Source organism: Cnephaeus nilssonii, assembly GCF_951640355.1.
Source record: "Cnephaeus nilssonii genome assembly, chromosome: 8".
Taxonomy (NCBI): Eukaryota; Metazoa; Chordata; class Mammalia; order Chiroptera; family Vespertilionidae; genus Cnephaeus; species Cnephaeus nilssonii.
Genome location: NC_137079.1, coordinates 89,663,006 through 89,686,344, shown reverse-complemented (window position 1 = coordinate 89,686,344; position 23,339 = coordinate 89,663,006). Strand labels below are relative to the sequence as shown.

At 44.1% G+C, this 23,339-nt stretch overlaps 1 protein-coding gene across 1 annotated transcript in view; it reads left to right on the top strand.

Moving 5' to 3' along the window:
* LOC307104439 (guanylate cyclase soluble subunit beta-2-like) overlaps positions 1-22,012 on the top strand; it is a gene marked incomplete at its 3' end in the record, with an annotated part of 53,054 nt that extends 31,042 nt beyond the window's left edge. Inside the window, exons 10-15 of the mRNA XM_079779351.1 lie at positions 220-366; positions 6,675-6,829; positions 9,961-10,112; positions 12,806-12,910; positions 21,264-21,386; positions 21,867-22,012. Coding sequence (XP_079635477.1) covers positions 220-366; positions 6,675-6,829; positions 9,961-10,112; positions 12,806-12,910; positions 21,264-21,386; positions 21,867-22,012 — 828 coding nt within the window. The remainder of the gene's footprint in view (positions 1-219; positions 367-6,674; positions 6,830-9,960; positions 10,113-12,805; positions 12,911-21,263; positions 21,387-21,866) is intronic.
* Between the last annotated feature and the right edge of the window lie 1,327 nt (positions 22,013-23,339).

Genomic DNA, 23,339 nt, shown 5'->3' with positions numbered 1-23,339 from the left:
ATTTGTTTCCACCAGAAGCAGAGAGGCCTTCTGGCTTTCTCTGGATTGTTTTCTGAGTCATTTTCCTTCCCACCTCCTTCTTCACACTCCTCATACCCCCAGCAAATAATTACCATGTTGATGTGGTCCTTCTACCAACATGTGAAACATGACAGAAATATCTAGTGATATGTTTGGAGCATCCAGGAAAACCTCTGAATGCCCTCTTTTCCATTACAGGTGGAAACAATAGGAGATGCTTATATGGTGGTAGGGGGTGTTCCAGTACCTATTGGAAGCCATGCTCAAAGAGTGGCTAATTTTGCTTTGGGGATGAGAATTTCTGCAAAAGAAGTGATGAATCCTGTTACTGGAGAGTCCATCCAGGTAGAGAGCAACTGGGTGATTGCTTAATACCAACCATCTCACACAAAAAAGTAGAATTCTTCTTATTTGTCTGCTTAGATGCTTCCTGGGTATGTTACACTAATTCAAATGAATGATTTCTCCCAGCTCTTCTCTTCTCTTGCATATGTTTCTAAGTAACAGAGATATTAGTCAGGATATTATTGTTCCAACTTCTCTCAAATTTCAGAGGAGGCTTTGGAACTCAGGATTTTCACATGATTCACTGCAAGTTTCTCTGTCCATAATTTAGGACAGTGCTGAGCACGCCTCCTCATTTACTTTGTAGGCTTCCATCCATGTTGGAAGCCAGCTCATTTATAATTCCACTTTTTTGTTCACACATTTCAACAAGTGGTCAGGTTTACTAACTAGCCAACTTTTCCTGCTTAGAAAAATTGTGAATCCAACTTGCTGTTTGACAGGTTCAGAACTCGGGCTGAGGTGTGAAACTGTCTCCGGCCAGCAGGCCAGACACCATGGTGCCGTAAGGTATTCAGAACAGCTTTCCTTCCCGACGCGGCCATTAGTGAGGCATCTGCTCTCCTTTCTCGCAGGAAGCTGCTCCTGCAGCTAGTTCGCTCTATAAAAGTTGGGCAATTTAGGAAATGAAAAGTGTCTCCTTCTGTCTGCTCAGCAGATCCTAATTGGCCTGAGATGGCTTAGAACAGTGTTTTTGCCTTTTAAAATTTAATCACTTCCCTGCTCTAATCAGTCAGATCTTCAAGTAGCCAACTAAAAAGGAATAAAACCAATTATAGGATGGAATAAACCCTTACGCAGGAGACTCTGAAAATGTGTTCCACTCACCCTCACCACACTAATTTCAAAGCTGAGAAATGCTGCAGATACTGGTCATTGTGTCCACTGTAGTCTTCTGTGTAAAAGTTGGCTTTACGTAATTGCAAGAACATTATGTCCACAATACTTGCCCTGTTGTATGCACACAGATACACCTGTTAAATAAAGCCCCCAATATAAGAAATAATAAATTAAGATGGGAGGTAATAGGGAGTGGAGATAAGAGATATGTTTAAAGGACTAATGGAAGCTATCAAAGAAAAAATAATTAATTGAAAATATACTGTTGTGTAAATAGTGTGTGTGTGTGTGTGTGTGTGTGTGTGTGTGTGTGTGTGAAAGAAGCATAGCAACAGAGGTATAAATCATGCTACAACTGTAAGAATGAAATTAAACAGTAAATTACTAGAAACTCTCATGGTAGATTTACCAAGGGGCGGGGTGGGGGGACAGAAAAAGGTATGATCATTTCTAAGGTAAGAATAGGGACATAATTAGGAGCATCTTTAAATATCCATCAGAACAGCATGTCATGTGGGTTTATTTAAGGCAGTAGGAAAAGGACTAGAAACATTTTCTCTCTTAATATAATTGTGCTGCATTTCTTTTCTTTTTTTTACAAGATAATGAAACAAAGACAATTTTATTCAAATTCTCAAAAACTTATACTCAGTGTGCTGTTTCTAAAATGTATGTCATCCTTTATGTAATGATTTTTATTATTTTTTCTTTCCTTTATAGCTGCTGTTTGTGGGGTGGTTTTTATTTTTTGGCTTTTCTTTATAGTCCTTCAGTAGAAGCCAGAGTCTTAAGTTGACCAGTTAGCATCCTCTGGCCTACTATTCTGACTAAGTACTTCTCAATATTCATGGCCAACATCTGGCTTCTAAATGAAAGGCTTTTGGTCTTTTCAATCACTCGCTGATAGGGTGAGACTGCATTGTTACCATAACCACATGAATAATTTAGAATCAATCTTGGCATCCAGTTTTGCATTTCTAATCAAATTTACAATCCACCTTTAGCTTCTTTTGTTGTCATATTCAGTTTATTTCATACTTCATTTCTACAGTTTTAAAATTAGTACTCTTTGAGGTCTATTATTTAATTCATGTAGCCTTTAATATACACTTGCAGAGGTCATACGATGCATGAGACTGTATGACTAGGTGCTTTGAAGGATTCAGAGAAATATATGACAGGCTCCTTTTCCTAGAGGAATTTATAATCATATTTCAGAAGAAAATCTATAATGAAAACAAAAAGAAAAGTAAATCTGGTTAAGATGTAGAATGCTGCAAGAGACTTCTATTTCCATACTAGAACTTAAAAAAAAAAATCAAAGAAATATAAACAAGCTAAATTCTAGAAAATGTCAAGCCCTTTCAAGGTGAAGACACCCATAATTACATTCACCACTAGTAGAGCAGCAGAAGTAATCCACCAGAATCGAGGGTAAGGAGAAACCAGTCTAAATTTTAGTGAACATGTTATGGCCACACTAGGGCTGAAATGACAGGTTAGACTCTCCCAAATCTTGTCTTTGATATGTCCTGGCCACAGAGGCTGTACCCATCTACCAACTCTTCTCCATAGGCCTTCACCAAGTACATGGGGTTAGTCAGCCAAAGGCGAGGCATAAGGAAGGAGAGTTGAGAGAGATCTCAGTTCCTGAGGTATATAGGGCCTTCCCCAAATGCAAGGCAGTGGCCTATGGAGGGATGGTGTTAAAGCAGAAGAACTAAGAGAAATCCCTCTGAGGTACTCTTGGAGTTCACCAAGTACATTACAATGACCCTTTGAAGTCTGGAGGCAGAGAGAAATCTCCTCAGGTAGGGAGAGCCATGGTAGGACTGATGAGGTTCTCAGAACGTTGCTGGTGTTCAGATCCCGAGCTCTGCTGAGTGAAAGTCCCTATCCAGTCTTTGTCACATTTGAAATCAGTGCTCTATAGAAACCAGCAATATATCTGGAAAAAGCCAAGACCCCACTCAGATACAGATAAGTTCATTCAGCCTCCACTCTAGCAGTCTGACGAAGAATGAGTATAAACTTTTCTGGTGGGTAAATATTACCTACCTCAGTCTCTATTGTACTTTCACACACAATATGGGACATGTAATTAAATAATTTAAAATATGAGATGCAAGAAAACACAAGAAAATGGTGATGTAGTGTATAGCCAATAGAGGAAATAGTTAATAGAAGCAGGTCCAGAGATGGCTTAGATATTGGAATTATTAAACAGAGTCTTGAAAATAACTATGATAAATATTTTGAAGGATCTACTGGCAAGGGGGAAGAAGTTTGAATTGATTGGAAACACACACACAAAGTTTATCCACTCTCTCTATTCTCTCTCTATTTATTCTCTGTCTATTAACCTATCTCTTAATCAGTCTCTCTATCTGGCCCATGAAAATAAAAACCATTATATCAGAAATCAGAAGTAAAGAATTCATTTTATGGGGTTAAGAAAGACTAGACAAAGTAGAGAAAAGGATCAGAGATTTTAAAAACAAAGCAATAGAAATTATCCAAACTGAAACACAAAGAAGAAAATGGTAAAAAAAAAAAAGAAAGAAAGAAAGAAAGAAAGCATCCTACATCTGGAGGACAATATGAAATGGATCAGCATAAGTGGAACTGGAGTCCTAGAAGGAAAATAGAATGAATGAGAATGGCTCAGAAAAAAATATTTGAAGAAACAATGGTTGAAATTTTTCAATATTTATGAAAGATATCACCCCACATTTCTAAGAGCTTAGCAAACTAAAACAGGATAAATACAATACATACAATATATAGTCAACTATATCAAAAGTCCTACCAGTGCATTAAGGCAAGAAAAATAAATATAAGACATAAAAACTGAAGAGAAGTAGAATGATCATTATTCACAGCCCAAATAATAGTGCATCTAATAAAGCTTAACAAGCTATAGTAAATTACCAGATCTAAATAGTAAGTCTACCAAGGTCTCACTAGAAAAGGACTATACACAAAAAATATTTGAATTTTTATATTCTAAGAACAAAAAGTTAGAAAATTAAATAAAAACAAACTATTTAAATCTAGTCTGAAATCTTAGAAAAGAATAAAATTGGAAGACTTAGAATACCGAATCTCAAGACTTATTCTAATGCTAGAGTAATAGTGACAGGGTAGAATTGGCAGAAGGGTTGAAAAATAAGCCATTGGAGCAGTATAGAGTGCTTAGCAGTATAGAGAACACATATTTAAGGTCAATTAATTTTTGACCAAGGCATCAAATCAATTCAGTGTGGGAAGGAACCCTTCTTGAGAAATGTTTCTGTTACAATTTAATATACACATGGAAAGAAAAATGTACCTCAAACCTCCCTCACTTTATATATAAAAATTAATTTAATATGTATCACAGACCTAACATAAATTCTAGAAATATAAAGCTTCTTCAAAGCAAATATAGGAGAATAGCTTCGTGTCTTTGGGGTAAGCATTTATTTCTTAGATAGGACACAAAAAGCACTAACAGTAAAAGAAAAAAAAAAGATAAACTTTAATGCTGTGGGCCAATTGTGTCCCCCCTGAAATGTACATATCCACATGTATTGGATACATGTATTTGTACCCAAATGTACAAATCCAAATGTACATATCCACAAGTACATAGGGTTATTCAGCCAAAGGCTAGGGATAAGGAAGGATAGTGGAAGAAGAAAGAAATGTTCATAGATCATTATTTGGAGGCAGGGCTTTTAAAGGGGTGATTAGGTTGAGATGAGGCAGTTAGGGTGAGCTTTAATCCAGTCATACTGGTGTCTTGATAGGAAGAGAAAATTTGGATACATGAACAGATACCAGGGATACATGCACACAGGGAGAAGACCATGCAAGGATACAGTAAGCAGTGGCCACCTGCCAGCCAAGGAGAAAGGCTGCAGAGAAACCAAACCTGCTGACATCTTGATCTTGGACTTCCAGTCTCTAGAATTGTGAGAAAGTAAACTTCTGTTGTTCAAGCCACTCAGGTTGTGGTATTTGGTTAGGGCAGCCCTAGTGAACCAATATATTCTTAGAATTTTTACATTTCTGTATATTAAAGAAATTGAATATACAAAATCACAAAATGGAACAAATATTTATAATATATATATTACATATATAAATATATATAGAACTCCTATATATTAACAATAAAAAATAAACAACTCAATTTTTTTAAATGAAAAAAAAATCTTGAAAAGACTTTTCACAAAAGATATATGAATGGACAATACATACATATATAAAAATGTGTTTAGCATCATTAGCCATCAGGGAAATGCAAATTAAAATCACAATGAGATATCATTTCATACCCACTTTAAGACCAAATGGTGGTGAGACTTAGGACAACTGGAAGTGTCACATTGCTGATAGGAATGCAGAATGGTTTCGACTTTAGAGAGTTGTTGGGCAAAGTTTCTTTCTCTTTTCTTTCTTTTTCCTTTGGGAACATTAAATATACATCTACCTTGTGACCCAGAAATCCCACTTCTGGGTATTTACCTGAGAAAAATTAAAATGTATGTCCATAAAAGGATCAGTACAAGAATATCCCTAATAGCTTCAAACTGGAAATAACCTAGTGTTTATGTTTGGGAATAGGAGACTGAATAAATAAATTGTGATATATTCTTACATTAGAATAGTATTGAGCAAAAAAGGAATGAACAACCGGTACATACAACAGTATGGTGAAGCTCAAAGACATTATGTTGCATAAATGAAGCCTGGTTCAAAATAGGATATCCTATATAACAAAAGCCTAATATGCTAAGTGTCCAGGCGACTAGCCGGCGGTTCAACTAATCAAAGCGCAATATGCTAATGATATGCTAAGGCTGCTCAACCGCTCGCTATGACATGCACTGACCACCAGGGGGCAGATGCTCCAACCGGTAGGTTAGCTTGCTGCTGGAGTCTGGCCAATTGGGACTGAGTGAGATGGGCCAGACATGCCCTGGAGCCTTCCCACGGTCCCTCCCCAGCTGGCCAACCTCCCACGTCCCTCCCCGGCCCCAATTGTGCACCAGTGGGGTCCCTCGGCCTGGCCTGTACCCTCTCGCAATCTGGGACCCCTCAGGGGATGTTGGAGAGCCGGTTTCAGCCCGATCCCGCAGGCCAGCCTGAGAGACCCCACTGGTGCATGAATTCGTGCACCCGGCCTCTAGTACTATATAATACCATTTATGTGAAGTTGTAGAACAGGCAAATTAATCTATGGTCAATGAAATAAGAAGGTGATTGCCTCTGCAGAGAGGATAGAACTGAACTGGAAGGGGCCCAACATATTTATGAGATCTATATTAGCTAATCTATCATTTATTTTGGATGGTGGCTATAGGATACATGCATTTCTTGAAACACTTAAGATCTTTTATTTTATGTAAATTATTCCACAGTTTAAAAATAAGAGCAAGAATATTTGATGGTCTCTTTTCAGTGAGGTTCTCTCTTTACAGATCAGAGTAGGGATTCATACTGGACCAGTCTTAGCAGGTGTTGTGGGGGACAAGATGCCACGGTACTGCTTGTTTGGTGACACTGTGAACACAGCTTCTAGGATGGAAAGTCATGGGCTTCCCGACAAAGTGCACCTCAGCCCCACAGCCTACAGGTAACCACTCACTTACTCATGCTTTCCTTTGTCCCTTCTCCTTCCAGAACTTACAGAGGCCTAGCAGCCAGGAGATGGGGTAGTGGAGGAAACCCGTGCTTACTCTTCCATGCCACACTAGCTTACAGAAGACATTGTGTCAGACAATAGACATTGTTGAGCCTCTGCTATAAGATAGTTTTGCTCTCAAGGAGCATAAAGTCTAGATGTATATTTAATATTACAAAAAAAATAGCCCAGAGGCCAAATCCAGTCTGCCACTTTATGTTTATTTTTGTAAATAAAGTATTACTAGAACACAGCTATGCTCTTATTTACATACTGTCTATGGCTGTTTTCACGTTACAACAGTAGAGTTGAGTAATTGTGAAAGACTGTATGGCCCACAAAGCCAAAAATATTTACTATCTGTTTATTTGTTTGTTTGTTTAAAATATATTTTATTGATTTCAGAGAGAGGAAGGGAGAGGGAGAGTTAGACACATCAATGATGAGAGAGAATCATCAATCATCTGCCTCCTGCATGCCCCTTCTGGGGATGGAGCCAGCAACCAGGGCATGTGCCCTGAGCGGGAATTGAACGGTGACCGGACTTGAACGGGGATTCATGGGTTGACATTCAACCACTGAGACATATGAGCTGGGCTGCTACCTGTTCTTTTACAAAAAAAGTTTGCCGACCCTCAGTCTAGTGGAAGAAGAAAGAAATATTCACAGATGATTATTTTAAAAGTGTGATAAATGATAAAGATATACATAAAAAGATACTTATGGTTTTTTGAGAACTTACAAGTGGTCACATTCTGTCCCAAGTTTTTTTACATATGTTAGTTCATTTATTGTTACAACAATTCTCTGAAAACATACTATTATTATTCTTATCTACAGATGAAAAAAAATCAGGCACTAAAAGGTTAGTAACTAGTTGCCTCCGGTCACAGGTAGGCTAGGAAGGAGTACAGCCTGGATACAACCCAGGGGATGAGGCCTGGAGGGAATTACAGTGTGTGTCATGGGGCAAGTGTGCCTAATCCAATAAAGAAATTCTTTGTGGAGGAGGATATTCCTGAGTGGAATCTTGAGCAAGGAGTTCCAGAGTCAGATTTAGCTCAAATTGGGGTATTGGGAGTGAAAAACAAGCAGGATAAACACTGAGGTAGAATCAGTACAGAGATTTATAAACAATTTAGCTTATTGAGGGGCTGGGGCTTACACAGTAGGTGAGGAAGAGCCCCTAAGGAAGGTGAGAGCACAGACAGTGGCAAGGCCAGGGTCCTGTTTGAGCTCTCCACTCACAACCAAGTAACACAGATATGAGCATCAAGAAATGGGAAAGAGAAGACCTGTTAGGAGTTTGATTTGAATCAGACATTGGCAGTGGGGATTTAGGGGAAGGTAAAATCAGCTAAACTTGGTAATTACTACAAATGGAGAATGAGAAAGAGGGAGATGCCTCAAATGTCTCCCAGGTCTCCACCTTGGGTGACTAGGGCCTGAATCTCACCATCCGAAACAGGGCAAGTGAGAGGGAGTCCCTGTCATCGCAGCAGATGGCGAGTTCAGGTGTGGGAGTGTTGAATTCAAACACTGGAATTCAAACACTGTTGAATTCAAAGTGTGGAGCATCTAGGTAAAGGTGCAATGAAATGGATGAATAAAATTTGAAGTGGAGTTGTTGGTTGGGGATCCAGACTTGGAGTAAGCAACACATAGGTAGTAATTAAGCCGTGAGCGTTGGTAAGATCACCTGGGGAAGGATGCAGTGTGAAAAGAACAGTGGCAGGTGGAGAGAGAGGAGCCTGTGTATGAGGTGGAAGAAACAGAAAAGAACCGGGCATGGAAGTTCAGGGAAAGAAGTTCCCTTGTGGATATTTTTAGGGGGGAGAAATTGAACAAACATGACAAATATAGTAAAAGGGCTGAAAAAATATTCACCAGAGGTTTGGGGGGGGGGGGGCATTTTCAGAAGTTGTGGTAGAATTGTGGGGATAGACACTGGATTATGGGTGGAAGGATAAAAAGAAGAGAGCATTTTTTATGGGATTGAAGCAGGATAGAATCAAGTGAGAAAAAATTTTTTGTTTCTATTTAGGATGAAAGAGATCTTGGCATGCTTATAGGCTGAGGGGAGGATGCAGGGGGAGCGGGAGCTGAAGATGAGGGGAGAGTTGGCTGATGGGGCCTGGGCCTGAGGAGGTGGTAAGGAAGCATGGATGGGGTGCCCTTGAACAAGACACCTCATCCTCTGAGATTGGGGAAAGGGGTGGGTGTGGTCAATGAGATGAGAAGTTGCTGGGTCTCACCTAGAATGGTTAAAATTTCATAGATGAATCAGATCACAAATTAGGAGGCACCGTCAGCTGCTTGAGAGTGAGGAGAGAAGGTGCCAAATGAGGGAAATTGAGGAGCATGGTGAATGTCTGAAACCTCCATGAAACGGGTCCAGGACAAGGGAGGGTTGATGAGTGCGGAGACCTGGCTGAGGCATCTGACCATGAATTGGAAACTTTTCCAGTGTGCACTGTTCTGTGGTTCTTCTCCAACATCTCTCAGTGGCCAGTTAATAAGTAAACATTTTATAGTTTTTCCATAACTATGTCTCTTTTCATGGTCCCCTTTTTATCCTCTTCCTGGGTTCCTTGGCAGCCAGAAATCAAGGAGTAGCTTGGGTAGTTAGGATGAGCATGATGACACCCTGGGTGTATCGGGGACTTGGAGAAGATGGAGAGCAGTGGGCTGATCTCCTAGGAGCCCCTTGTTTCAGAACCATGCAGAGATAGTACACACACAGGCATGGGGTGTGGTTGTAGAGGTGTGAGGGCTGCGGGTATGAGCCGTGTGCTAGAGGGAGGGAGGTGGTGACCAGGTCACAGCGTTTTGGTGGGACCCCTGTGCTCTCCCTGTCCTTTCGGCACCCTGTTCCAATGTCTGAACTCATGCCTCCCTCCTCTCCCCTCCTGCCTCTTTGCCCCCGTTAGCAGGCCCTACTGATGTCTCAGAGTCCCACTCCTCCGTTGTGTGCCCTGAGCCTCAGACTTCTCCTCTCTCATTATCCATCCTATTGTAGTCAACTCTCCCGCTACAGAACTGTGATCTTTGAAATCTGGTGCATTTATTTTCCCTCTGTGCAGAGCCCTGGAAAACCAAGGGTTTGAAATAATTGAGAGAGGTGAAATCCAAGTGAAAGGAAAAGGGAAAATGACCACATACTTTCTGATCCAGAACTTGAATGCCTCAGAGGATGAGATCATGGGGAGACCTCAAACTCTGCTTGATCACAAAGGTAAGCCAAGAAGAGAAGCCTCATTATGAGTGTGAATATTTTCCCCACTGACCATGTGAGACATATTTAGTGTGGCCCTTCGGTTGGCAGGGTCAGCGTGGGTATCATCCCTCACCACAACCAAGCTGTTACCTTCCATTCGGTAACAGCTCCCGAGAATCAATGCAGCCGTTTTGCCCTGATCACTCTTCTCTTGCATCCGGGATGTTATGCTATTCCTTGAGCCAAGCTGGTGGACGGTCTAAGGGGCTCTCACGCATTTGTTTTCAAGGTTCTTCCCTGTCCTAGAAATGAGCTTTTCCCATGAGCCTCTCCTGTGGCTGGAGAGGGTTCCAGAGCCTTCCTCTGCTCCTCAGCCTCGGGGGCTCCGGAAAGGCTTTCCTCACACACTGGAACCTTTCACCTCCCTCATTTTCTGCTGGCTTCCAAAACTGGGAAGAAGGACAAAATCCGTGACTCACCCAGCTCCAGGAATGACAAAGAATGAGTTTAGGTTAAAACCACCTAGTGCTAAGCTGGACCAGAGATCACTGTTTGGCTCATTGTGCTCAAAAAAAAAAAAGCAGCATATGGAATTCAACAAAGAGGTCTTCTTCAGCTGCAAGGTGGATCCCATCCACCCCAGGCGGTCAGGGCCCCTAAACAAGGATCCAGGTTAATGCTGGGAAATACTGACCGGAAGGGAAACCCAGTAGCAGGAGGCAGACCATCATGGACCGCTGAACCAAACTGGAGAACTCCATGGATTTATTTGGACAGAAACTAATCTGTAGCTGCTCCAGGGCCCTGCATAGAAAAATTTCTAAATCCAGTGGTTTCTCATTTACATAGTTAATGTATGCAGGATGTGTCTCTGAGACATGAAATACGGCTACTATTCTTATGATTGGGGTAATACCAACAAACAGATGGGTATTTGAAGAAATTTTAAAATTGTTTTCCTAGTGCTTTTATTCTAATGCCAGCTCACTTCAGTGTCCCTGTGAGCTGCTATTGGTTTGGGCCACATTTTCCTGGTGGAGACACTGAGATAGAAAGATCTAAACTAAAAACTAGAACTAACTGGCTAATAAAAGCCAGGAGCCACCCTGACTGTTATGTGAGCTTTTGGTCTCCGGATTTCTAGGCTTTGAGTGCCTTGCCCACCAACCTCATCTTCTTCCTCCCCCCCCTCCGCCCCCCCCCCCCCCCCCCCCCCGCCCATCCTCGCCACAATACAAAGGGTTGCTAGAGGGGGATAAACAACCATTTTGTCTATTTTTTGTTGTTGTTGTTGTTATCAGAAACAAAGTAAAGGGGGTGCGGTGTTTTGCCCCCTCCTAGTGGGAGAGAAGAAGACAGAGCTGAAGGCTTTAGCACCAGGACCGGGAGGAACCTTGCTCGGAAGGCGTGCCTCGCTCAAACCTGATACTACTTTCTCCCATTCCTACTGCAGGGGTTCCTAAACTTTCCAGTTTGAAAAACAGGATTCTAGGTCTGGGTCAGTAGAATCTAACCTGCTGTCAGTTCTGAGCTGGAAAAACTAAAGAAAAGAAAAATAACCAAGTAGAAAACTTGTAATGGTGCCTCAACTGAAGATCTCAGTATGGACCCTGAGAAACGGGGGCAGGGGGGAGGGGAAGGGTGTGCAGAGAGGGAGTGGTAGCTCTCTCAGATGCAAACAGTGTCTCTGTGCAAACTGGGAAGTAGGTAGCCCCCAGGCACGGCTTATAATAGAGACTCACCCCTTCCTCTGGGCTGACACCAGCCCCCCCCCCCCCCGCCCCCCAGCCTGATCCCCTTGGCCAGGTATCTCCAAAGAGAAATGGCACAACCCAGTGTGGGGAACTCAGAATGGAAATCTCAGCCTTTCTTTTTGTGCATTTCCCGTGCCCTTTCCTCATCAACCCAGGGTTTCTGTGGGCAGCCTCAGCCTCCAGGCTCTGGGGCAGGCGCGCCTGCCTCTCTGTGCCTGCCCCCCTGTCCCCACTGGAGTGCAGCATGGAAGGTTCCAGCAGGAGCTAGAAGGCCAGGAGACCCTGGCCGACACTGCTTCCTAAATGTCTCAGAAGCTCCAGAATGTGACCCCACTAACCGGCAGGGGCGGAGTGTCTCAAAGCCAGTGACGGAGGGGGGACGCAGAAACACGAAGATGCATGCTAACGCGCTTCCCAAGGGGCCTCTTTCAGATGAGCTGCCACAGCGCACACTGGCTTTTCAGGTGGTTCGGGGAGGCGTGGGAGGGAGACCAACAAGATGAACTGAGGAGATTTGAATGCGCACCCAGCTGAGGTTAGGGGGTGACCGCAGCACTGGGGTGGCCGGTGCCTCAGCAGTGCCCTGCCTGTGTCCTCATGGGTGAACGGCCCCTCTCACCCCGCTGTGCACCTGACAGGGAGATACCCGAGGTAACAGGAACAAGAAAGGGTGGTGTCCAGGAGAGCTCTTCCTCAAACCTTTTTCCTTTTTTCCCTTTTGCTCTCAAAAGCAGGGGATTTGCTCCTTCTTCTTCCAGGTGGTGAATGCATTAAACATACTAAGTGTCCTGCAGCCTCCCCAGCAGTGACGTTTCCCCGGGGGGAACTCCTGTCTGTCCAGCCCTTCACGGTGGGCACCTGAGCGAATGCCAGGGGCTGCTCATGTCAGAGGCACCGCTAACAAAGGCTGCTTGCACGTGTGTGCTCACTTTTCCTTCTCCTCGTGCTTTTTGGCAGAAGCTGGTGCTCAAGAAAGTCAAGACAGCAAAACGGTTGCTGTCACAAGGGCCATGAGGTACGCAGACAGCCGGCAGCTGCTCCCCCAGAGAGACGCAGCCCACGGTGAGTGCGTGAGAGCAGCGGCAAAGCCCCAGTGCGATGCTGCGTGCAGAGAGGGCTGCGGGTTCAGAGTGCGTGCGGCTCGTGGGAGACAGGAAAGAGCCAGCGGCACAGCTCCTGTGGAGTTTGGGGTCCTGGGCCGGAAGCCTTTGATTAGCTGCTTACTGTATTTTGAATAAGTTTTTTTACGCTTTCCCAACCTACTCACCTCCACACCCCAACTGTCCCAGGGAGGCCCCTCTGAGTATCTCTAATGCTCAGAAAAACGAATAGTCTCCACGTCCCCACTAAATGAGTTCCTCTGCACACACCCTCACTGCGTGCCTCCTAATGGGCAGTGCGGGCGACCCCCTCGCCCTTGGACCATGTGGTGCTTCATAGAGAACTCAGATCCCTGGCCCTGCCCAGAGAGTTGGCCCCGTGACCCCCTTCTCCACTTTGTCCTTGAAGGTGGGAGGGAGGGGAGGTTTCTCTCAATTCATGCTGCTCTTAGCTGCCCTGGTGAGCCATTCGGCTCCCTCAGGAGCCGTGCTCGGGCACAGCTGGGTTTTGAGGGTGGGTCACAGGAAATGATGAAGGGCCAGGGAGGGCCTGCAGAATGAGTCCCTGTAGCAGCAGCACCCCCTACACCTCTCCTTTCTGGGTTGTGCAGCCCCTGCCACCCTCTCCCTTTCTGGAAACCCCACCTTAAACAACCCAAATGGAGTGAAGCTTTGAGACAAGGCAGAAGTGTATGTCTGTTACAGAGTACAGCATCGCAGGGATTTTTCAAAAACCATCCGTGGTCACTGAGAAAGTTTCATAAGACAATGGCATAATTCATGTGAAGAGTTAGAACAGTTTATTAATAATTCATATAAAGAGTTAGCTATTGTTATTTTTATTAGACAGCTAGAGACCTGATGCATGAAGATTCATGCAAGAATGGGCCTTCCTTCCCCTGGCTGCTGGCACCGCCTTCGCTCAGGCCCAGAGCCACCTTTCTGCCTTCTCACACTGCCCAGAGGCCTGGAGAGGCTGGGGCAGTGTGGAATGCCTGCGCTGTCGTCATGGCGATGATGCAAGCGTCCCGCCCCGCCCCAGCCACTCGGCGCCTGTGTATGCAAATTAACCCACCATCTTTGTTTGGTTAATTTGCATACTCGCTCCTGATTGGCTGGTGGATGTCTCGAAGGTACGGTCAATTTGCATCTTACTCTTTTATTAGTGTAGATGTCTCTTAGATTGAGTGTCACTTGAGCCCTTGGCATTGGGCATTGCCCAGATGCCTGAAGACTTCTTTCTAGTTTGATCCATGTCTGAGGTTGAGGGAATGATCAGCACCTTCTGTTCAATTCTGGTGAGAGGACACAGAGCGCAGCTTTCCCCCTTCTGGCCTGGAGTCAGGTGGAATCTTGGATTCTGGGAAGCTCGAAGGGGACTTTCTGCCCTTACCTAGAGGCATTTCCTACAGTTGCATGCTTCTGAGACTGCTCAAGCCCCCAGTAGTCGTCAGTGCTATTCAGTATGGAATTAGTCCCAGGGCTATTCTCATAACACAGGTAAGAAACTAGAAGTTCAGAAAGGTCACGTAATTTATATAACAGCCCACAACTCGTAAGTGGGAGAAATAAGACTTGATCTTCAGGCTTGTTTGTCTGCGGCAGACCATGTCCATGTGAGCCCCCTGAGTAACAGACCAAAATGACTTCATTTACCCCAAATGGGAGGCTGCTGCACGTGGACTGCTTGGCTTCACAGTGGCCCAGCCATGCTTCTCTCAGATCCTCTGGGCCCCATTTGAACAGATTTCTGATCATTGGGTGTGGCTGGCAGATGCATGAATATGGAATAGCTGACACACTGTAGGGACTGAGATAAAGTGCAACATGAGCCAGAGGCTTGGAGAAATGAGAACCAAGCCAGTGGGCCATTGGGCCTCACTTTAGCTATCCAAACCCAGACCTACCAAGTCAGAATTGCTCTTAACAACTTCCCCAGGTAATTTGAGTTCGAATTTAACATGACACAGGCTTCTTCCTTATCTCTAATGGTTGGCAGCAGACATAGGATTCAGCCTTGAAGGTTTTGTGCCACCGGCTCTCAGCACCCGGCCTTTCATCGAGGTTTAGGTCCCAGTTCTCCTGGGGTTTGGGCTGTATCTGATACTGTCATACTTAGCTGTGAAGGAGGTGAAGGCCAGGGTCACTGCAGAAGCCCCCACTCTCACCCGCAGCTGCAGGGCCATTCCGCCTGGCCCCCACGTGGCTGTCATTATGGGAAAGTGTTTCCACCAGTAGCCCAAACCTGTCAGGACTCCCAAATTAAATGGCTGTTAGATCTTGCTACCTCAGCGATCTGCCTGTTTCCCAGGCACTAGGCAGTCAGGAAAACATTCCAGGTTCAACTCCTTGACCACGCCTGCCACAGACCTCACAGGTTATATTACCTGGTTGACAAACGAATGACCGCTCTCCAGGGGCCTTTCCATCTGACTTGGCTCCCTGGTGCGGGAAGCAGGCTCTGCCCGGCCTTGCTCCCCTGTGAGGACTCTTGCTCCTGAAAAATGTCTCAGGGTCTTGGCAGCACACGCAGCTGCATGGTGGCAGGAGCACACCACATGGACCCCTCTCGAGGGCCAGCTGAGAGGGGATGCTCACCCCTTCCTTCAGCTTTCTCTAAAGGGGGGCCCATCCGATATCTGCCCATCAGCTGGGGCAATAGGAAAAGCTCCAGTGGGACCCGGCCTGCAGGCTGCACCCAGGGCCTCATTTGCACTTCAATAACACACTTTCCTTTCACTGCACTTGGTATTTGGGTGTTAGATTGTCTCTGTGGAGAGACTCCCCAAAGCAATTAAAGGGGAGTATTGAGCCAGAGTGAAATCAGTGTGTTGACTTGGATATTCAAGCAACCACCTTTCAGCAGTGACTAAAAAACTGGCCTTCCAGCTGTCCCTGTGGCAGGCTCTACCGGCATCTACCAGACCCCTGTTAGTGTCTTTTTCAAGTTTCAGCTTGCTTCCACTTGTCTCCTAACTGATTTTCCCAACGATGATAGTAATGGGTTCCAGGCTGACCTTCGTAGAGCACTTAGGCAAGCTGCCCTGGCCCCTGTCTGTTAGTGACCCCTCCTTATAAATCATAGGCCCAGGGTGTCCACTTGCTGGGTTCACGGCAGGTTAAGTCCGTTTGGAGGACTTCTTCACCAACCCCTAATTGTTCCCCTGGTGGACATTAGTGGGGAGGGTCCCTCTCCTGACTGAGGTTAGGCGTTAGCAGTCTGCCTGCTGAGGGAGAGGGGGTTGCCGATTCCTCCAAATCTGACTCCATTTTCTCAACAGGAAGAACTTTCCTACTATTTGTAGTCCCCCTGATGGATGATTCTTGGATGCGCTTGTGGTCACTTATTGCCAGGCTCTTGCCCCTCACTTTGCAGGGTCTTGACAATACAAGCGCTTTTCCCAGACGTGTCCGATGACCTGAGTCCAGCTGGCTTGGAGCCAGGTTAAGGAGCCTGGGCCCCTAGTCTCAGCGTTTCAACAGCCTCTCTGGGGCCTTTATAAGTATGGCTGTTAACTCCTCCTGACCTTTTCTACTTGGGGCTGATGAATGGCATAGCTGTTTTTAACCTCAGTCTTTCTAGGAGGTGAGCTGTTAACACAGCAATATTCTATAGATGCTTTATTTCTCTCATTCTGAGGGCTGAGGTCATAGACTAGGGCTGGGCCCCTAGTCTCAGCTTTTCAACAGCCTGCTTTCTGGGGTAACTTTGAGGACTGGATGAGATATTGCATATCATCCGAAAACTGTAAAGTGCAGAAGACATGTCAGGAATGACAGCTGCTTAATCACTGAGGGACCCCATTGTTGAGAATTCATTCACTTAATAAATCCATGAGTCTTGGCACAGAACTGTAAGAGGTACTACAGGGGTTTAAAATAATAAGAATGAGCCCTGCCTGAGTGGCTCAGTTGGCTAAGCGTCATCCCGTACACCAAAATGTGGTTAGATTTCTGGTCAGGGCCGTACCCAGGTTGCAGGTTTGATCCACAGTCAGGGCTCATATGGGAGGCTCTCTCTCTTTTTCTCCCTTCCCCTCTCTCTAAAAATCAATTAAAAAATACCCTCGGGTGAGGATTTTAAAAAATAAGAACGATCTGCTGTGCGAAGGGGCTTTAGATCAGCAGGCAGAAGGCGATGCACATGGAAGTCAGGACTTCAGCCTAGTGCAAGGTGCTACAGGGCCAACTTCGAGCACAGGTGACACTGGATAGACCCCGAGGACATGGAAAACCTTTAGGAGAAGGTGCAGGTGAGGGCAAGAACAAGGATGTGGTCTCTCTGATCTCTAGAGAATGCAGGGGCTTCTGGATGCTGGAGAACTAGGCCTCCAGGTGTGGCCTCTTTTGCCTGTGGGTAGACATAGGAGGCCAGGGGGTAGGTGATTCTAGAATGGCAACCCCTCCTGAAAGCTGGGGAATCCATTGCACCCTTTTTATTACTAGGATAAAATTTTCCTGCTGGGGGAGTTTTCCTCCAAAAATATCACTTCTAGCATTCATGGCTCCTTTCTCCGTTCACACCTCTTGTATGGTCAACTTTGCCCTTTCCCCAGAGCAGGTGGATTTATTGTAAAATGAACCCAGACAGAACCAAGGGAAAGGACAGAAGGTGTTCAGCACACATGGAGAGCAAACAGAATAAAGTCCAGGAGGGGGCCAGGCTGAGAGGTACAGAGGGACACGACGCCCAACCACAGGCCCCGTGCTGGGAAGTAGCGGGAGGGGTGAAGCCTAGACAACTGAGACAACTCAACTGAAGGTCTGAGTTCAGGCTCAAGCCAACCGCCCACCCAATATGATGGAGAGTCATATTGAAACCAAAAGGTGGTTTCCCATATCTTATTCTCTCTAGGAATTTAGAAAAAGGTACAGAATTCATAAGACATTATTTTAATTACCAATGTAAGAATCCCTTATTATAACCCCAAATCATATACTTTATGACCCACAGAGCCCTGCCTGTAACAACTGGGCAATGACCCAAATTCCACCTACATTCCTAAAAAATAATGGCATTTCCTGAAACTTCACATTGCTATCACTCTTGTACCCCAAGTTCCTATAGGAGAACATGACTCATGTGATGGTTGTTTTCCATAGAGAAAAAAATTTCTTCTGCAACCATTCTTTTCATTTAATCAATTTTATTTTATATTTAAATGGGTTTCTGTGGTGCTTTTAATTCTTTACTAGGCTGTGTTAGTTTGTTCAACTAAAGAAGGCTTATTTGTTCATTCATTTATATTATAGAAGGAATATTTAAGTATTATTTTTTTTAAGCCAGACAGTACAGGTAAACCAAAAGAAGACAGCAAAAGCATCAGTAATTCCATCAGAAAGACTGCTATCAAAATTTTGGTGCCTATCTTCCCAGACTTGTGTGTGTGAGAATGCATGTGTATGTGTATACATATATACTTTTTTCTTACAAAATTGGGATTGTCACACACACAGTGTTTTGTAACTTGGCAGGTCATGATTTTCTTTTGAACATATAAACATATTTCAAAACAGAGGAGAGACATTTTAAAAAGACACATGTGCTTCACATGGTACACTCATTTCCCATGCAACTTGTGCGGTCGCATATCAAAAGCCACAGTGACATCGTAACAAATGGAAACCCAATTACCTTTCACTTCTGCACATGTACAACATACCTGCAATGACCCTGCTATCCCGTGAGTCCTGCTGTCTCCTCTGAATTTTCAAAGAATGGTTAATCTTGTTCAATTTAGCTTTGGTATTTAGATTATTCCAAGTGTCTAGATATCAGTAATCTATGGATGATGTACATTTCAATTCTCAATGAATCATAAAACTTAATTAACCAGAAGGCAACATTTTCCAATGTGCACAATGAGCATTCAGAATAGGAAAATGATGGCACTAATAGACAATCTTAGAGGATGGTGACCAATGTGTATACATATATACTTTTTTCTTACAATGGTCTTGTGGGAGCAACTGATGATGTATGAGAATTCATTTCAAGTAAACAAGGAAATTCTTCCACCATCTGGATTGTGGAATTAGATTGGGGCTAAAATGTCAAATATATACAGGCAGAAATTTCAAGAGAGTCTTGCAAATCTGGGCTGACCAAGTCTGCTTTGAATTGTCAGGTGGCATCGACTCACATTGATGGAGTCATACTTGGCCTGTCCAGCTTTCAACATGTCATCTCAGTTCTCTTCCCAACACAAACCTAGCACGTCATCTTTTCCTCCCTGTTGACCAGAACATTTTCCTCAAGGAGTAAAAAGGAAAAAGGAAAATTAGTTTAATAGAAATGTAATAAAAATGGGAGTAGAAATGGAGAAGAAGGACCACAGATAAGGTACAAATAAAAAAATGAAAAATGGCCAGGTTAGAAGAGAGAAAAATATGCTGTGCAAGTGAGAGAAATAAACCAGTAATGGAAAGCTAAGTGGAAAATTTTTGAGAAGATAAATTAGAAGGGAAAAACAAAACAAAACAGAAAGTGTTGAATAAAGGGGAGACTAAGAGATATGAAAAATGTTATTTTCTCGTGTTGAGTTTACTTCTAGAATTCTTTGTGAGAGGTTAAGCCAGAAAATAGATTATTTATCTTGGTTACAAAGAAATCCTGGTGCTATCTGGCAGTGGGCACACATTGTAATCAGACCCTGAGTGTTGATAGGTGAAGGCAAAGTTTTCTTTGCTATATTTCCTCCTTTTTTTCTTAAGAACTCCAACCCCTTCTGGTTGTTTTTATTTTCATTAGGGTAGCCCTCAACATTTGGTAAAATTACAAAGACACAAAACAAATAAATTTTATGATCATAGTATTATTTTGTGGATATTTTCTCTCATGTGTCCTTTTAACATTTCTTGTGAGTTGAGTGGGAGATAGATGTATTATTTAGTCTCCTTTTATATCTGGAGAAACTGAGGCACAGAGAGATGTTGGATGGAGTATTGATGAACATTTATAGACCTGGAGGCAGACAGCTATATCTTCTCAATTAAAAAAAATTACATTTCTATTTGCAATGAACTCCTTTTTTCTTTATTTACAATGATAACAAAACAAAACTGATCTCAAACTTTTCAAACTTTCTGTCCTTATCATTTATCCTGCCTGTTCCCATGTTTGAAAATTTAATTCCTTTTAAAATTATAGTATTGTTTACATCTCAAAAGAAAAACAGTACTGTAATAAACCCTGTAATTTCAAGTGAAAGGAATAAAGAGTGCTTGAAGTAATAAAACTAGTAGACAATTAGCAAAAAACAAAAATAAAACCCCATACCTGAAAAATTAGCAATTTTCAAAGACATTGCTGAACATGATTCCATCTTTGGATGACAGAGGTGAGGGGAGGATGTGGTATAGTGAATGTGTAGCTAAGGACATCTCCACTTGGCCAGTTGTCATTTGGTCATATCCTATAAAAATGGCACACTTGAACCTTGACTCCCTATCAGATTAGCCCCAATTTATGCATGAGCTAAATATCCCATATGAATCATTTCCTGGAGTTGCACCAGTGACATGGTTCTAGGTGTCCCAAGAACTCCCCCCTTCTTTTCTAGAGGGTCCTTTCCCAAATTTTCACCTCACCCTGGGCCTGAGACTGGAAAGAGCCTGGGGAGAGGTCCAGTGGCCCAACCTTTTCTACAGGTATATCATCACTTCTGTTCATTAGTGCCGAGTACATTAGCACATTGAGCTTTGTCTCAGTCTAATTGTGACGGAAACTACCCATTGCTTTTTTATCTTAAGACAAAGTTAATCACTGACCCAGGTTCAGGAAGATGTCTGAGGTTCTCACAGGCTCTAATGGTGAAATAAGTCATTCATTCATTCATTTGGGAACAGAGGCTAAAGATAGAAGCCCCTCCTGCATTTCCTGATTTCTAGGACACTAGAGCCTCAAATATAATATGTGAGCCTCTCTGAACTTGAATGTCTCTGGAACAATGATTAGTGTAAAAAAAAAAAAAAAAAAAAAAAAAAGGAATGCTACATGACTTTAAAATCTTAGATGCTGACCTTTCCAAATGAGACTGCAGGGAGAGCAGGAGGTGGGGACAGTGTCTTCCAGCCGGGCTAGTTTCACTCCTTCTCTGAGTCCTCTCCCTCCCTCCTCACCGTGGCTCACAGAGCCAGGGGCTTTTCCACTGCTTTCTCCCGGGCCGCCTTTCCATACTTAGAATTAAGAATAGGCATCTTTGAGTCTGTACTCTATGTGGGGCACCGTGCTAATCACTTCATATACATCATCTAATTTAATTATCCCAATGACCCTGGGAGGCAGGTGTAATCATTATTTCCCCACTTTTCAGATGAGGACAAATGGGGCCCAGAGCTGGTAAAAGGAGCAGTGGCCATGCTGGGTACGAGCATTTGCCTCTGTGCTGTTGATGCGCAGGCCTCTTCGGGGGTGGGGAACCTCCGGCTCGAGGGCGGTATGAGGCCCGCAAAATCATTTAGTCTGGCCCTGCCCAGGCAATAAAGGTGGTTAGCTAAATGTTTGGCCAAACACAGCAGGGTAATTTTTAGGTTGATTGTTTTGTATGGCCTGGGAATGATGGTATAAATATCCAAATAGCCCTTGGCCGGAAAAAGGTTCCCCACCCCCGTGGACAGTCTCAGAGCAGCAAGTCTGGATGCTCGGTGTTCTTCTGTGAGTTATGGACAGGGAAAGGTTTGGTATGTGACCAACAAGATGTCACCGTGTGGAATGAGAAAAAATAATGTGGCAGCACAGCTGAGGTCTGTTGCACCTTTTTGGCCCGGGCTGCGAAGATGAGCTCCCGCCCAGGAGACGGGAAAGAAAGCCCATCGTGGCCACACTGTGCTCTGGGGCCGGGCTGAGGCAGACACCCCTGACTGCAAAGACCGGTCCGAGGCGTGACTGACTCACGCACCCATCTGTCTTGTTTCAGATTCTGAGGAATGGAAGCCTGAAGGGAGTCCAGTGTCTGGACAGGACGCTGTGGAGGCAGCTGACAGAGAACAGTCTTCAGATGAGACAAAGACACATCCCTTTGTTGATGACACTCTGCCCTCCGGTGTCTGTGCTCTGTTGTAACAGAGGGGGAGGGGACCGCTTGACTTAATTTCCCCTTACTCAGTTTTATGGTAACAAAGTAACTTCTTTTCATTCCTCAGCTCAAAACTTCTTAAGCTGCATCTCTTCCTCACTGTCCCTTTGAGAATAGAAGTCTACAAATGAAACACAATCATGACCAGTTTGGAAAATGTGCTTTAATAGTCTCTGTTCAAAGCTAACCTTTACACTTTGAGACTTTGGGTCTTGATTGTTTTCATGGGTCCCAAGTTTGGCTGTGGACTGTTTCTGTTTTCTTCCAACAGGAATGAATGCCTTTGCCCCCATCACTATAGCTCCACCGAATCTCTGCCTCTGAGCAGAAGCACCAGTGGCCACCTTCAGAGGACACCCTGACCTTAGGCCTTGGAGCTCATTCCATGCAATGCCTTGTTTTAAATGATGATGGGATTAGGGGGAGGGGAGGAAGGAGACCCAGACTCCCAGTTTATGAATCACCCCACAACACAGCCTGGGTGTGAAAGGCACTCAGCCAGGAAATAATTTTCGTTCCCAGCCTTGGAAGTTGCATGAAGCAATAGAACAAAAACTGCATTCCCCAGAGAAAACCTGAAAGTAAAATGGAAGAGAAAATGTGAAAATCACAGGAAGGGCAGCATTAGGAGAGAGAGGGAATCAAGGCAGAGCGCAGCCGCCCAGGGCCCTTGGCAGGCTTCCTTGAGGGCACAGAACGCTCCTGCACTGCTTCCCGCGGCAGGCGTGGGATCACCTGCCACGGAGAGGGTTGGACATGTTCTCTGAGGTGTGCGGCGTGGGGAGAGGGCTGCAGTGCGGTGATCTATGGACTATGCAGCTGTACTTAGTGTCTGTGAAAAATATATGCATGTATATATATTTGTACCTAGGTAATAAAGAAAATCTTAAGGGTACACAAAATTTTGTGATTCATGCTTGCTAGGACCTGAATAACTAGGAGTTGAATAACTTGATTCATTCTTCCAGGTGGAGCCTGTGTCTTGTCTCTAGAAATAGGCCCACAGTTGCACAGAGCTACAGCCTCCAGATTAGACTGAGCGCAGAGTGCTGAGTGAAGAGATACGGTTCTTGTCCAAACTGCACCACCTGATGGCTTGGTGTCTTAGTTTCAGCAGCTATAAAATGGGTAGTGGCAGCTGCTCCACCTACCCCACAGGTGGTTTTTTTGTTTGTTTTCTGTTTTTGTCTGTGTGTGTGTGTGTGGGGGGGGGGGGGGGTGGTGGTGTTTTGTGTGTGTGTCTGTGTGTATGTGCAGTCATTAAAATACAAGAGCCCAAAGATTAATGTGATACAATAATAGTAACAACTAACA